Below are 17,423 nucleotides of genomic sequence, written 5' to 3'. Positions count from 1 at the left end.
GCTATATGTTTACGCTGACAGCTCCCCCCAGCCAGCGCCGTGATTGCACGCGCTGTGTGGGCCCCCCCCCCCCCCCCCGGTCAGCCCCGAACTAGACGGACAACAGCGACCGGGAAGGACTGCAGTTCCCACAATCCATCTTTTCCTTTTGTTGTCACCTAGCAGTATCCAGCTGGAGATACCTTCTGGCTCTCTCTCTCTCTCTCTCTCTCTCTGTGGACACTCTCTCTCACTTCTTCATTCACCCTTTCCTCCGGAATCACAGCCATTTCTTTGCTTTTTTTTCTTCGTATTTGTACGTAGGAATAATGAATGAAAACAATCGCACTGATAAGTGACGCGTTAAATGTTTGACACGCGTAAAAATAACGTGACGCCTACACATGCATATCTGCCGAAATGCAATTGTAGGAGTTTTGAGGAACACGTTTATATGCATGAATAGGTGTGACAACCGAAGGATTTGATATCAGAGGGCAGTTTTGAGGAAAAGCTCGGAAGAATTATACGGAATTACGTCAGTACAATGTTTATTGTCACACGTGTCAGCCTCAGCGTAGGTAGAGCCCGCGTGTCGCCGTGGCAGCACTAAACCGAAAGCTCTTTTTCAGACTCATTTGATGGGCTCAGCTCATCAGAAGCAGCTGCCGCCTCTGTCCTGTCTCCGTCCCCCTCCTGTCTCATCACCTCCTCCCTCGGCCCTTGTCCGTCCTCCCTGTCTCACCTTCTCTCTCCTGTTTCTCCTCAATGCTTCATGCCTGGAAGGTCCCAGGTCTTTCCGTGAGATGTTCTATATTCTGCAGAGCGCTTGCGGCAGGAACTGTTCCTCAGAAGGTATCTCACTCCCAACTTCCACTACCACGCTTCGCCGTTTCCTCCCCACTCCCTTCCCTTTCTTTTTCCTTTGCTTTTCCTTTTCCTCGTCTTTTTTTTTTTTTCTCGTTTGTCCGCCCCTGTGCTTATCATCAGTGCTGTTGACACATTCTTGTGATTGGGTGGTTGGAGGTGGTTGGCCCGAGAGGAATAAACGCACAGGAGCTCAGCCTGAGTGGACGTGTGTGTTTGTGTGTGTGTGTGTGTGTGTGTGTGTGTGTGTGTGTTTCACATTAATGGACTACATTGCAGCCAAGGTTAATTGAAGGGATGAGGGTTTGGTAAAAAGGTATCACAACCTTTTTACCTGCTCCCATGGCAACAACCCCCCGGGTTACCTCTGTGACAGCTCTGTCTAATGACCTGCTGTTAGCAGCACCTGTACACACATTCCTCCTGGAATTAACTAATGCACACAAACCTCCCACTATCTGCCGAGCCATTAGCTAAACTAATGACTGCTGGGCAGCAGGTTTGGGGCTGAAGAAGCACAACTCAGCCTCCGGCACCCTACATGCATGCAGCAGGAGCACCAGACACCCTGCAACCAGCACACAAAGGCCGTCCCACAGCAACCAGCACCCAGCAAAATGGAAATGGAAGCAGATTGTTGGGGGGGGGGGGGGGGGGGGGGGGGGGTTATGTTGCAGGTTGAAGAAATGAAAAAGTTCACACTAGACTCGAGACATCAGCAGCACTCGATCCTGAGGTGTCCCACGTGTTTAATCCAAAGCACCTGAGCCATCAGAGGAAAAGAACACTTGGACTCGGAGTGCATAAAACTTCTCGGGGTAGGGGGGGGTTTGTTACATGTGTATAAATGTGGAACTGATAAGTGATGGACCTCAAAAATGCTTAAAAAAAAAAAATTAGAAGCTGGCGGTGCCCTTCAGGTCAGAGGAAGCGTCATTCAGCAGCATTAGAGGAGGTGCAACACACAGAAAATACTTCTTAAACATGCCACTCATCCACACACACAGGAACATACACACAGGCCAGATTGAAAATTTGCGGAACGCACACATGCACACACCACATGCTTTAAACTAAACACAGCAGGGCTCCATTTATAGCTGAAGCCGCTTGGGCTCCACCCAGCAGGCTGAACCAGACACACACACACACACACACACACACACACACAGACAGACAGGGAGACAGAGAGACAGACAGCGGTTATCAGTCTGGTCTGAAGTTCATATATACACACACTCGCCAGCTAAGATACACAGCTCATTTAATCTTTATATAGCCATGGAAACCGTATGGGACGCTTTCATTAACGTTGTAGCGTCCAGTCAGTGTTCGTTCTACATCAGCTGGGTGTGACATGTCACACTATCTGCTGTTTTGACACCCAAAAAATTGAAATTGTACAAGTTGTATAAATGGGTACAAATGTATTTTTTTTTATTTTTGTTTTTGTGTGATAAAGCACACCCTTGCTTCACATCTTGGTATTTGCAGCGTCTGTTATCACAGGACACAGAGATTACTTGCTTCTAATTGGCCGGGCAAGCAAGGCTGGAAGAGCACAGACGATATATATATCGTCACCTCAGCGACTCACCCGCCGATCATCATCTGTGCGGATGACGTGACGGCGGCGTGAGGTCCAGAGGTGAACTCTAGCGATCGCGCCGCGCATTCTTTTGGCTCCGTCTCCCTGCTTCCTGTCGCTTCCTGTCGGGCAGCAGGACGAGGCGAGACCGTCGCCCGTGTTCCGTGATGAGACGACTGTCCGGTTGAGCCAATTAGTGTAAGCTCAGCGTCAGACAGGCAGTTGAAACCCATTTTAGAACGGCGCAGAGGAGTTGTTTTTTTGTTCTTTTTTGTGGGGAGTGTTTGGATTTTCTCTCTCTGTAATTTGGCGTCGGCAGATGGGAGGCTTTTTCCGGCCTCAGTAGGATTCCCTGCCAAACCCTCTTCTTCCGTATGTCCTAAATGAGGATGATTAGGACGGGTGGCAGACATGGCCGTCCCAGTACGGTTCGGCATCTTTTTCTGTCATCGTTCGGTCGTTAATATTTCGGTGGTGCACGCAGCACAGCCCCGCGTTACGGCACGCGCTGCAAGCTCAAGCTCCGACCCTCAATCCTCACTGCCACATGCGCTCCTCTGTGCGTCAGTTTGAATACCGTTGTGCTCACAAGGGCTGTCCTCCAGTCCGGGTCAGCTCAAGAGGCCCTGCTTCTTTCCGATCAGCTAAGGGCCAAGCAGTCCCAGTGTGTCGGACGGGAGCTTCTTCCTTGGAGCAGCAGGTTCGGTTCTGTACTGGATGAAAGCTGTGATTGTCATTTCTTAGGCGTCGTTTTAAAGAGCTAAACAGGTCGATGTCCATCAGATGGGCCTTTTTTTTTTTATAGGATTACCTTTAGCTTGTTGGACTAAATAAAGTCTTGATACAGTCTCTACAGATCTATTAGACCTATTTGCCACAGACCACAGGAAAGGAGATTAGTTGCACTGGTGATGAATACAGTATTGAGATCCAATAACACGTCATTGCACCCCAAACCTTACTGTGAATGCTGATCTCATTCATCACAGTATTACAACAGCAAGACAATGTGCTTGTGTAGGTCTAAATGGGGGAAAATGTCACCGAACTGGGAGGAAGCTGGGCTGTGGGCGTCCTCAAATGGGCTCGACAACCAGTGGAAATAAAGGCACATGTTGCTGGGAACACACACACACACACACACACACACACACACACACAGTAAGCTTTGGGTGCTGAGAGGTGGTGGGCAGAGGTCATGGATTTATTAGACAGAGAAGCCACCGAGGAATCCCGTTGAGTCTGCTCCCCACACACACACAGACTCATCGCAGACAAACACTAAACATCCACATCCACTCAGGGCCTGTAGACAGCAGACCGCCTGTGTTTATAACACACACACACACACACACACAGGACACCCAGTCCAGCCCAGACTAAATGAAGCCTTTAAATCGCTGCGGGTGGTGGGATGAATGCCTGATGTTTTGCGCGGCGGCCATCGCCGCTCCGCCTCTTCCTCCGTAGTGCTGTTCCTGTGGTGGGAGAAAGTATCTCTTGTCCTAAAAAAAAACCAAGATGGATCCCTGTACTTCACATACCAGATAACTCAATACGTCTCAACAGAGCTCCCACACATGGATGCCACTCAGGTGCCGTCTTGACCGCTAAGGGCACTACGTCGTAACGAATGGGCTGTTTGTAAGGCGTTTGAGCAAGGATGCGTTTGTAAAATATTTTATTGTATCATAGAATTTTTCGAATTATGGCTTTGCAAGTGTTTTACAAATGAAGTAACATGTTCGTAGTTCGTTAAAGTTCTACCATAGAGAACTGAGAGGCTGTTGACTCCCTCTCCTCCATTTCATTTGGAGTCATTTTACGTTGTTTCGAGTGGAGAAATCACATCCAGCAGGATTGGTCGGTTGGTCTGGTTTTCCCTACGAAATATCCCCGCTGGGCTGGGAGGATCTTTAGGCCTTTAAGGGTGCACATGCTGTAATGGGTGCCACCCGGTCAAACATACATACACGAACACAAAGATATGTTGAAACCTGCCATATGTTTCAAATCCATTTACCATGAGCACAGTGCATAGGAACACACACACACACACACACACACACACACACACACACACGGAGGGTTTGTGTTGTTGGTGCTGCTTGCATGGCCAGTGCTTGTGCTTCATTGTGTTGCTGTGATGTTGTGCTTTCAACTGGTGGCTTTGCAGGAGTGTGTGGATCTGGCGTGCGGGCATGCAGTGGGTTGGGGGCCTTAACCCTGTCAGCAGCAATCCCTCCCTCTTCTACGCAGCCACACACTCCAAGGCAAAGCAATGAAGAGTGTGTGTGTGTGTGTGTGTGTGTGTACAGCAGTGGTCCCCAGTCATGTGCTGTTCAGTATATCTACTCTTCATGGCACAACATGTCAGGACGTTTCAGCACATGGTTGCCTGCCATGACTGGAAACCATTGGTGCATGAATGAAAGTGTCTGGTTTGTGTGTGTGTGTGTGTGTGTGTGTGTGTGTTCACATATTCATCATAACTGGTGTGTTTTCAGAGTGTGTCTGTTACAATTGACCTCCCTCCCTCCTCCTGTCTGACCTTCCTCCCTCGGAGCAGGTGGGAACAGCGACAGTGTGTTCGATGTAGAGAAGGCTGCGGGCACCATCACCATCGCCAAGCCTCTGGATGCTGAGCAGCGCTCCTTCTACAACCTGACGGTGCAGGTCACAGACGGCACCAACACTGCGCACTCACAGGTACGGCACACCCTTTCTATTCAGCAGCCTTTCATTGTTTTGGCGATGTTCAGTTGTACCTCAGAACAGTTTTTGCAGCAACTTAAAATGCTAATTTAATTACTTTACATCTCTATGTGGAACTGTTCTCTTTCCTCCTGGGTAGGAATGTGAAGAAAAAAAAAAGCATTAAGCATAATAAGTTGTTATTTGAGCAATAGGATAACTAAAAGACATATTAGCCCAATTGTATCCAGCCCCGCTTGCGTCTGGAGTCCCCTCATTCAATAACACTGTCTGCAAACATGACTGGATGACAGGGATTCCTCCCAACGGAGAATGAGCTGAGGTCCCTCAGTAGACATGAGACGCAAGCATCGTGCACCGCCTGAGCTGGGAAGAGGCCGTGTTCCGCTAACTCACCGAATCACAAGGATTACCTTCAGAGATGAGACGGCCAAGAGCCTGAACACACGTGAAATGTGGCGATTTTCTGAATTTGTGATTTAAAGATTAGAGTTTACGTTATATTATAGATTATAGGAGTATTAAGAACGCAGACAACCACTGCAGTTACAACCCCGAGCTCCATGTGCTGTGCAGGGATATTAACTGTGTATTCTACTTTTAGAAATATCCAACCATCCATCATCATCATTAAATACAATTCTGGTTTATTCCATTTTGGTTCTTATTTCCATCATTTCTATTGTGAACATTAATCCTTTGATCCTTTAAATGAAACATACCGTCACGCAAGTCCATCCATGCTCCATGCTAACATCTGAACACACAGCGCTCTTGAGTGGCATTACAATGTAGCATAGGCTCCATGCTAAACATTTAGCAGACATTACATGTTGAATGACAGTAGGCTAACTTTCTAACACTACTATGAGATCTCTCTCTCTCTGTTGATATTGCATACACGACCCTGTGAGAAGAAAGGCCATGTGGGCTCCACGTGGGGGAATTTTAGGAATCGCCCCCCCCCCCCCCCCCCCCCCCCGTGTTCGAAAAGAAGTAGGGGAAAATAACAACAAGTCACAAATCGTGAATGGAATTATGTCAAAAGACAACAAATATTCAGTCCCGCCAAGGATCAGCCCAAGATCAATCGCCCAAGTCTTCATGCCTGCGAAGAAGTAGCTTACTGCCGCACGTGCGGCACGAAGATGGTTGAAGTAGGCCATATTTGTTTTGTGAAAATTGTATGATGGCCCTGATGAAAGCCACAAGCTGGGATCTCTCTCAGTTGCTGGAGCCTTTTGATTTGCATTGTTGATTTATTGATTTATTTTCATTGTTTCATTTGACCCCACCTCTCCCTGGTCCCCTAGTTTCGTTCAACTTCCCTCAACTTCTACCCCGTGGCATATCATCAACAACACTAAGCAGGCTTAAGGTCCACATTGCTGTCGTCAAAGCATCTGGATACAGTTTGTTTCACAGCCGAAAAGTTCTACACTCGGAAAATATACGGGGTGTCACGGCTTCCCTGCTGGTTTTGAGGCTGTAATGGCAAATGGTTTGGCTCCCGTCATCGCCAGAGTTGTCATGTTCCTGCAGCTGTGCCGCCACAGTATTTGTAAGAGCTTGACATTCGCAATCCTTGAAATATTTCAAGGATATAATATCTCAACTTCGAGCAAACCTTCTACCTTTTGACCTCCTTAGGCTTCTCAGTCAGAGCTCCCCCAACAGACTCGGTCAACTGAAAGTGCGCCAAACTTCATTTCAACCTCATTCAAACTGACAATTTGAGTTTGATTATGATAGGGTTGAACCTTGTACTTGCTGAGACCTGGGAACATGGTGGCATTGATAAAACGGCGTCGGGCGGGTTGAGTCAGATGATCAGACGGGCTGGAAACAAGCCTACAGTTGATCCAGATAATCTGAACCACTTCATCGGGAGATAGCGCTCCGAAGATGTTGCTAATAATCCCTCATTCAACAGGACGACTGTGTCTGCATAACAACGTAAGCGCAGTGGGTCAAAGCCGGAAGCGGGTCTGTAAACTGTGATGGGTGTTTACCATTCACCTTTTTCCCCTTCCAAATTACTTTGGCTAAGACCCAAGTTGTAATAAACAAGAACAATCCAATAAAGCCCATAATGTTCATAGCCACTGTGTCAGAGAGAGAGAGTTAATGTAGCTCTGTTGTCATTGTCGATGCCATGGTGTGTAGCCAAGATAACCCCAAAGTTGACTCCACACCTCGGTGACACAGTGTCAGGGCAAAGACGGGACTTCGCCTGGTTTCTCAGGTTGCTTCAGCCTTTCATGCTGTCTGATACACTTTCTTCACATATTGGTTTTTCACACACATACTCCCTATTTACACACACGTACAGATACAGACACACACACACACACACACACACACACACCTGTAAGATGGGAGGAAGGCTCCCAGATGGAGAGTCAGCATGGCGTAATGCCGCCAGGGAATGTCTCCACAGTTGAGCAACAGAAGGCCGACTGCTGCAGCAGGGTTTAAATTTAGACTCTTCGCCTGGCAGCACTCAACTCCTGTCTCCGTTTCCCTCCACTTCTCTTTATGTTGTCTCTGGATAGGGATCAGTACAAATCTCAGGCTCTTTTTTTTCCGCCTGGAAGTGTGTACAGCGCACGTTGTCACTTTCGTCCCCCACTAGGTCCTGCTCCTGCTCCTGCTGCTATTTTGGACTTTGTGATCTTTACAGAGTTCAGTTTGTATGTTTTGGCAGGGGTGTAGTCAGCACAGTGGCTCACTGGTTCATTACTGTCACCTCACAAAGAATGTCCTGGGTTTCTCTAAGGGCTCGGGACTTTCCACCTGTATTTCTGTTGGTCCCACACCAAAAAGGCCTGCAGGTTATACGATGCGCAAAGCTCAAATTCTGCATCCACATAGCTGCAGGGGTCTGCCTGACGTACATTTTGTCATCTGCCTGTGTCTGAGGGGGTTCACCCAGACATCTTGCGAGACGCCTGTGTGCTGCCCAAAATTTGGGCGGGGACTACACTGCTGACTGCGCGCCGAATGGATATGTGAACACGCCCGCCTATGCACCCGATGTCATGTAAACAGAACTGTGTGTTTGTGTGTCCACTGTCCCTGCTGTCCTCTTGTTTTGGAGTACATCAGTGCCTTTAAGTTTTCTGTATTAGGTCATATGAATGAAGTCATACAATGTTGCTGTCCAACCACGTCTGAAGGCCAAAGTGTCCCTGCTTGTTCCAAATGGCCACACTCGAAGGCAGCGCAAAAAAGCTTGCCATTATAGCCTCCCTGATCTCTCTCCAAGAACCGTCTTTCTGTGTCTTTATAGTGTCAACGCAGCGAATTGAACAAAATGCAGGTAACGGCGCACGGTTTCAGACAGCCTCTCCTCAAAGGCATTCGCGGTGTTGCGCGTGGCTATTCACAAAGAAGAAGTAGCCACGTGAAGAAGGACAAAAGAGAGGTCAAGAGAGAGAAGTTCAAGCCCTGCCTACTTTCACAGCCCTGTGCACCTGACCGATCACGGGGTAAAGTCAGATTGAAGTTGCAAAAACTGTCAAATGCTGCTGCTGCTGCCCGTAGGGGTAGTCCTGCCAATTTACCCAAGAATACTGGTCTCAGACCCAGGAGTACAGCTGTCCGCTGCTCCCGGTTACAAAAGTTCTAAAACCCAGAACTGTCAGCACTTTTGTTTCAAATATTTTTTTTTCTTCATCATCATCATCGTCATCACACACGCCATTCAGATAAGCGCGCTTCCTTTTTCCTTAAAGCAAACAAACATAGTCGTCAGCACTTTGTGAGACCTTCGTCAGATTTCCTGTGCTTTTTTTTTTTTTTTTTTGAGCAGAGGGTTTTTGGTTCATGCATAAAAGAAGGACTGTGGGTAGCGTAAGCCTGTGACATAAATCACACCAGATCAAAGACTAATATGGAAATCTGCTGAAGGAACCCATGGAGGAAGAAACCTGCAGAAAGGCGCGATAACCATTCATGGCAAGGGTGTGTCAAATACAGAGAAAGAGTTTTCTTACTAAGGTCAACAGTCAAATTTTACTCTGTTGCCTGGATGTAACTGCGGTTCTATTACGTCATAGCCCACCGTCACCTCTCCATCACAAAGTGAATGAAAGAACGCGTGTCTCGTGTTGCGGCAGAGATATCAATGGGTGAATCCCGCTGCTTAGCTCCTCACTGTAGTAGCAGCTGGTATCCTGCTGCCCCTGGCTTCCAGCCCCTGGCCCCTTACCTGAACCGGGGTCGGCGTCCTGCCACCCTTGCCCCCCGAAATTCTACTGCGGGCAGACAGACGGCAACACTAACAAGACACGGTCACGATAAGCAGGTACGCCGCCAAGCTCAGTGATTCATCAGGGTGGGGAGTGAGAAATCTCAGCACCTGGCCAAGTAATATTTTAGTCTATGTTATTGATGCGAAGCCTTTTTATTCCCTGCTGATAAATGTTTCCATTACAACCCAATGCGGCAGGTGAAACCTCACTCCATGTTTAATGTATTTCAGAGATCAACGGCTGCACTTGTGCAGTCACACAATCATCATTTACTCTCTTTGTATCTATTTTCTCTTTTCTCTACAGCCCAGTTCCCTCACATGTTTAGAATGGAGTAGTTATTTCATTTCCTGCCTTTCTATCTCTCCCGCCTTGACTCCCCACCTGCCTGTCTCTGCCTCTCTTTTTTTTTTCCTGACTCATGCTGGGATTCATCACCAGTCCTCTCCGTGGCTCAGGAACTTTCCATGAGTCATGACACGCACCAGCCACAAACATGCTGCGTGACTTCTCTGCAGTCTGCACAGTGACACTCGTTCATGCTCTCTGTTGCATTATTCCAATGACCCAAAAGATGGTACAGTACGGTGATATGAGCGGCGTTGTCGAGGCTTCTTCTTGTATTTCTTGATACCGCGAATGTATGCGTCGAGGTTCATCGAGTTGACCTCTACATGAAAGCACCATAGAAATTGACTTTGCAAGTGAATGCGCTGATTGCAGCAACTCCCAGTAAACTGACTGATTGATTAAACGCCGTCTTTCATCCCTCCCCTCCCTGTCTCTTTGTCATTGTTCCAGGTTCACATCACTGTCATGGACAACAACGACAACGCTCCCATCTTCTCCCAACCGACGTACGATGTCACTATTTCTGAAGACACGCCGCCTGACACCGAGGTGGTCCAAGTACTGGCGTTGGACCGCGATGAGCATCACCGGCTGACTTACTCTCTGCAGAGCTCCATAGACCCCAACAGCATGCATCTATTTCGCATCCACCCCACTCTGGGCACCATCTACTCTGCTCAGAGGCTGGACCACGAAGCCTGTGCCCAGCACATCCTCACTGTCATTGTAAGTCTATGTCACTGTCTCTGCCAGTGGCTTATATTTAGGATCTTGTGCTAACAGCTGTGACTCTTTGAATACCTTAGTTTCCACTGAGGGGGTCCAGTCTCGCCTGCATTGTTGTGTTAATGGAATTATAGTCTTATCTTGAGGTCATTCACTCCCCTTGGTCATTTTTCCTGCCGATGGTTTCCAGACTGGTAAGAGCAACAGCCAATTATAGCTGGAAGCTATAATTAGTTGTTATACTACAGAATAGGGGTATAATGATACGAAACATCCATGGCTCAATATGTTCCTCCTCAGGCTCACAGTTCGGGTTTTGACATGTTTTCAGCAAAGCAGGGAAAACAGAAGAAACACGGAAGATAACATTTCATTTACACGTCGTTTATTATATTCTTATATTGTTTCATCATTATCACAAAAGACTCCTCCAGAACCTGCATACTCTCAACTATTTAACTGCATTTTAATATAGATGCATCCGAATATGTCGCAAATGTTTTAATCGTGTGCAGGCTTGATTGATTGTGTGTCCTGAGAAATGCCAAAGCAGGGAAAATATTTGCACTTGAAACAGTCAACAGTACTGAACCGAAGAAAGTTGCGCACCAAAGTGAACACCCTGTAACCCTTACTGCTTGATGACTATTATTATTTTACATGATATATTGTGCAGTATATATAGTTACCTTTTTAACTTTTCACATTTTAACCCTAGTTATAGTTTTTAAACGCTTAAATTTGAATCCGTTTTCCAACCAATTAGACGCCATACTTGACCAGGTCTAAAGCGCCAAAGCACTCCTGATTGGACCTGATAGCCTACACTGTGATAATACATCAGTATTGTGATTAGTTTCATTTGACAAACACCTGAAAAGTGCAGGGATTCATGATCATGAAGAGTATAACGACCGCAGGTATTTGACCTGTGCCCTTTTTGGTTATTGGTTGTTGTTGAACTTGAGCGGTCAGAACCAGAGGAGCCCTTTGAAAGTAGACATTTTTTTCAGGAGTAAATCATCTCTGACTCTTGTATTCCTGTGTCTCATATGTAGAGCAGCAGGAGAGCCAGAGAGCACGTACTGATTTGCGTATCCAACAGTAAAGTGTTATTCTTAAAAATGTGAAATTTGGTGAGAGCTCTGGTCTGATGATACATTGCATTACATTTTGTTCTGGTGTTTGTTATACTTTGGACAAAGTGTCACATTGACACATTTGAGATTTTTCAGTTACATGATTAACACAGTTTATTGAGTTCATAGTGACCATGAAGGACTTTTTTGTTTGTGTTGTCCATAGGTGAAGGACCAAGAGTTCCCATACAGAAAGAACCTGGCACGGGTGCTAATAGAAGTGGAAGATATAAATGACCATGTACCCATCTTCACCAGTGCTCTGTATGAAGGCTCAGTCTATGAGTCAGCAGCAGTGGGATCGGCTGTGGTCCAGGTCACTGCCCTGGACAAAGACAAAGGCGAGAACGCAGAGCTGCAATACTCCATTGAAGCAGGTAGGCACCTCTCACAACTAAATTCTTACACTTCTATATTGAAATGTTTTATACCCTGTAAATAATTTCCCTCAAACTAACCACTGCATTGATAACATTTTTTCATCATTGTTTTTTTTTTTTTGTTTTTCTTCCAACAGGAAACACTGGAAATGCATTCCATATTGAACCAGTTTTGGGTATCATCGCTGTTGCACGGGACCTGGACTTGTCCAGCATAGGCCATTATGTTCTCACTGTCAGAGTTAGTGACAATGGCTCCCCTCCGCTGTCCACCACAACTATAGTTCGTATTGCTGTCACCCTCTCTGACAATGCCGGCCCGAAGTTCCCTCAGCCGGAATACCAGGCTGAGATCACAGAGAACGCAGTGATTGGGACCTCTGTCACCACAGTTAGTGCAGTCAGTCAGTCCACCCTCACTTATGACATCAAGCAGGGTAACACCCATCGGGTTTTTCAGATAAATCAGTACAGTGGAGTGATTACTACTCAAAAGCCTCTAGACTATGAGACTACAGCTTCTTACTCCCTGATAGTCCAGGCTACCAACATGGCTGGCATGGCGTCCAATGCTACTCTGTTAATCCAGGTAGTGGATGAGAATGATAATCCACCAGTTTTCCAGCAACTTCACTATCGTGGCAGTATCAGCGAGGCAGCACCAGTCAACAGTGTGGTCTTGAACTCAGATGACTCACCTCTGGTAATCAAGGCCACTGATGCTGACCGCAACCAGAATGCTCTGTTAGTCTACCAGATTGTTGAGGATACTGCAAAAATGTTCTTCACAGTTGACTCAGGAACTGGCTCCATCAGGACCATCGCTAACCTAGACCATGAGACATTCGCCACCTTCCAATTCCATGTCCATGTGAGGGACAATGGCAGGCCACAGTTGACAGCAGACAGTCCAACTGAGGTCACAATACAAGTGATTGACACAAATGATTCACCACCTCGCTTCACCCAGAATGCCTATGAAACAGTCCTGCTACTTCCCACCTATGTGGGAGTAGAAGCTCTGCAGGTTTCAGCCATAGACCCTGACAAAGACGTCTCTACAGAACTCACCTACTCTCTGACTGATGGAGTACTGGAGCACTTTGCCATCAAACCTTCCAGTGGAGTCATCATAGTCAAACACAACAACTTCTCCAAAGAACGCTTCCGCTTCAGTGTCAAAGTTTCAGATGGGAAATTCTCCAGCACGGCTTTGGTGACCATTCTCGTTCGAGAAGCTCTGGACTCTGGTCTCAGCTTCACCCATAGTCTTTACTCTTCATCTATTCAAGAGAATGTATCAAATATCACCAAAGTTGCTGTGGTCAATGCTGTGGGAAACCGTCTCAATGAACCATTGAAGTACACCTTGTTGAATGCCGGTACGCGCTTCATAATACGTCCAACTTCTGGCGTGATCCAAACCACAGGTTTACCCTTTGATCGTGAAGAGCAAGAGTTCTATGAGCTGGTTGTCGAGGCAAGAAGAGAGCACGACCGTCTGCACGTGGCCAGGGTTATGGTTAGAGTCCAAGTTGAGGACATAAATGATAATGCCCCTGTGTTTGTTGGACTTCCTTATTATGCAGCAGTTCAAGTAGAAGCTGAGCCAGGATCACCAATTTTCAGGGTCATGGCGGTAGATGGTGACAAAGGGATCAATGGAGAGGTGTCTTACTACCTCAAGGATGACCATGGTCACTTTGAGATCAACCGGCAGACAGGTAGTCTCAGCCTCAAGAGGGCTTTTGAGTCTGACTTGTCCAATGTGGAATACCAGATGGTTATATATGCCAGAGATGGTGGTTATCCACCTCTCTCATCTACTATAGAGTTCCCCATCACTGTTGTCAACAAAGCCATGCCTGTCTTTGACAAATCATTTTATTCTGTTTCTGTGAATGAGGATGTGGCTGTGCACACACCGATCCTCGGCATCAATGCCACTAGTCCTGAAGGTCAAAACATTATCTACACTATTGTTGATGGAGACCCGTCTCTTCAGTTTGACATTGGTTTTGATACTGGAGTCATAAGTGTCATCCACTCTTTGGACTATGAAGCAGCATCATCTTACCACCTGACCATCAGAGCCACAGACTATCTGACTGGTGCCTGTGCTGAAGTCGATGTAGATGTGGTAGTCCAGGATGTAAATGATAACCCGCCTATCTTCCAGAAAATGTCCTACAGGGTAGTTTTGTCTGAAACAACAATGATTGGAACTCCAGCACTTCAAGTTATTGCCACTGACAAAGACTCGGAGAAGAACAATGTTGTACGCTACCAGATCTTCTCAGATGCGCTTAACAGCACAGACTACTTTCACATTGACAGTAGCAGTGGATTAATCCTGACAGCACGTATGCTAGACCATGAAGTAGTCCACAAGTATGACTTCATTGTCAGGGCCACTGATAACGGCTTCCCACCACTGAGTAGTGAAGTATCAGTCATAGTTGTAGTTAATGACATGAACGACAACCCTCCAGTGTTCAACCAGCTGCTCTATGAGGCATATGTGAATGAGTTAGCGCCTAGGGGTCACTTTGTAACCTGTGTCCAGGCCTCAGATGCAGACAGCTCGGATTTTGACAAGTTGGAGTACAGCATTTTGTCAGGAAATGAAAGAATGAACTTTGTGATGGACAAAAAGACAGGAATCATCACATTGTCGAGCCATCGTAAGCAAAGAATGGATCCTGCCTACAGCCTCAATGTTTCAGTGTCTGATGGGGTGTTCACCAGCACTGCACAAGTTCACGTTAAGGTGTTGGGAGCCAACCTGTATAGTCCAGTGTTTGGACAGAATACGTATGAGGCAGAGTTAAGAGAGAATTCTGCTGTGGGAACCAAAGTTATACAGGTAGGTGCTATTGAAATTCATTTAAATATTTTTTTTCCTTTGTATCATTTCTCAGAAGAATCATTGATAATAAACTGTTGTACTGTAATTATAAAATACTCATGTCTGTATTGACTAAGACTATTTTTTTCTTTATTTCAGGTGAGGGCAACAGATGCAGACCCTGGAGTGTTTGGTCACATAATGTATTCCTTTGTTAATGATGTGGGCAAGGACCAATTTAACATAGATTCAAGTGGTCAGATCACCACCGTGGAAAAGCTTGATCGAGAGGACCCAGCCAATAAGGACATTGCGCTCTCAGTAGCAGCCCAGGACTCAGGTGGACGTGTCTCTTACTGTACAGTACAAGTTAATCTGTTGGATGATAATGATAATGTACCTCGCTTCCGTGCTACAGAGTACAGAGCTTCAGTCAAATCTGATGTGGCAAAAGGTTTTTTGGTGACGCAGATTCAGGCTTATGATCCTGATGACGGCACTAATGCCAAAGTGACATATTCACTTTACAGTGAGGCACACGTCCCTGTGGTAGACATTTTGGAGATAGACCCAGATAATGGTTGGATGGTGACTAAAGGCAGCTTCAGCCACTTGAGGAACTCTGTATTATCTTTTTTTGTGAAGGCTGTGGATGGAGGAAATCCAGTCAGGCACTCTCTAGTGTCTGTCTACATCCATGTTCTCTCTCCAGATGCTTTCATTCCTTCCTTCAGCCAACATCAATACTTATTTAGCCTGCTAGAGGACACTCCTATAGGTTCAGCCATAGGGACGGTGCGCCTCAACACTCCACCTGGATATGCCTCGCACTCTGCTACCTTTGCCCTGGTTAACGGAGAGACCGGAGAAAACAACCAAGATGGGGTGTTTGTTGTGGAAAAGGATACAGGTGTGATCAAGCTTGATAAACCCTTGGACCATGATGTGATCAAAGGATACCATTTCAAAGTCACTGCCACGGTACAACAGGCTAAGCTGGATTCGGTGACTTCTGTTGATGTTGAAGTCAAAGTATTGGATCTAAATGACAACAAACCAGCCTTTGAAGCCAACTCCTATGAGGCCACAATTATGGAGGGAATGTCAGTTGGAACCAGAGTCATTCAAGTCCAAGCGCTAGACCCAGACTCAGGGGCAAATGGTCAGGTAACATACAGTCTTGGGGCATTGATCCAGTCAGAAGGGGATTCAGATACATCGGTTGGCACCTTTAGCATTGACAGCAACACAGGCTGGATCACTACACGCAAGGACTTGGACCATGAGACCAATCCATCCTACACATTCACAGTGGTGGCCTCAGACCTTGGGGAGACCCTGTCTCTTTCCAGCACCACCACTGTGACCGTAGCAGTGTCAGACATCAACGATAACCCACCCAGGTTCCTGGAGCAACACTACTTTGGTTCAATTCAGGAGAGCGACCCACCGGGTGAGGTGGTTGCTGTGCTGAACACCAGAGATGATGACAGCTCTCCCGTTAACCGACAAGTCAGCTACCACATCACTGGTGAGTATTGCTGTGAATGTCTGTCATTGCATTGCAACCGTAACGCCAGACAAGGAACGTTGATATTGGACCACTCTACAATATCGGGGATTATGTCCAATGGCAATGTTTTCAAAGTTCTTCCTTTTCACAATATCTGTGCATGGCAAATACAGTATAGTTAAGGTTAGGGAAAGATTGCTTTTATTGCAAGTAAAATATAGTCATGGTATGGTTAAGGGTTTGCAACTAAAAGACTTGGTTAAGGTTAAGCAAAGATGATGGATACAGTTAATAATCTCTGACAGGACGCAAACCCTGGTGTATGCAAGACAATTTAAAGACTGCAGCACATCTGATGAAAGCAGGGGAAGCTGGGAACGTGTTGACTTTTATCTTTTGTCTCCTGAATAGATGTTAGAATTCATGAAGTAGTCTTGATACTAGTCTAAAAAAAAGCCACTGTACGGTTTACCCAGGGAAATCAATGGGAGTTCAATGTCATAACCCTTTCCAAATGTGCAGGAGATAAACTGTTTGCATGACATGACAAACAAAGGCTGAAGGCGTAAAACAAAAGGGAAAGGAGGGAAACAAAAGAGCAAAGACAGGGAAAAGCGAGGCGAATGCTGAAGTTGCATCAATAATGTGGATGGTGACCAAAGGACTGACTTTGCTGATTTGCTGTCTGCTCATTCACACGCCAGAAGGTAACGAGGTCAGGACTCCCCAGGAAACTAAGACAGAGGGCTACCATGCCAACTGGAGATAGAGAGCTAATACAGGACTTTTAATAGGAAGAAAATCAGAGTATCAGCCAGACAGCTTGAGTGAACGACAGACATGTGAGCGATGTGACCTTTTAGTTGACGGCTAAAGACGAAGGAGGCGAGGGGGAATGAGCTGCTGCGACAGTGCAGGGAGAGAAAGAAGAAAAGATATAGATAACAGAAATAAGCAAATGAGCTGTTGAAAACACTGACAAACGTGACCTTTCTCACTTCCAAGAGAGAACCACTTAATGTGACTCAATATAAAAGTGCAGCAGCAAATCAAGACAGAAC

General features: G+C 46.4%; 1 protein-coding gene across 1 annotated transcript in view; it reads left to right on the top strand.

Annotated features, from left to right (window-relative positions):
* fat3a (FAT atypical cadherin 3a) overlaps positions 1-17,423 on the top strand; it is a 134,566-nt gene that overhangs the window by 86,078 nt on the left and 31,065 nt on the right. The window contains exons 7-12 of the mRNA XM_070905520.1: positions 766-834; positions 5,004-5,143; positions 10,207-10,482; positions 11,788-11,998; positions 12,139-14,867; positions 15,009-16,380. Coding sequence (XP_070761621.1) covers positions 766-834; positions 5,004-5,143; positions 10,207-10,482; positions 11,788-11,998; positions 12,139-14,867; positions 15,009-16,380 — 4,797 coding nt within the window. The remainder of the gene's footprint in view (positions 1-765; positions 835-5,003; positions 5,144-10,206; positions 10,483-11,787; positions 11,999-12,138; positions 14,868-15,008; positions 16,381-17,423) is intronic.

Source organism: Enoplosus armatus, chromosome 5 (genome assembly GCF_043641665.1).
Source record: "Enoplosus armatus isolate fEnoArm2 chromosome 5, fEnoArm2.hap1, whole genome shotgun sequence".
Taxonomy (NCBI): Eukaryota; Metazoa; Chordata; class Actinopteri; order Centrarchiformes; family Enoplosidae; genus Enoplosus; species Enoplosus armatus.
Note: the sequence above shows the minus strand (reverse complement) of the source record. Positions and strands in the feature narration are given on the sequence as shown.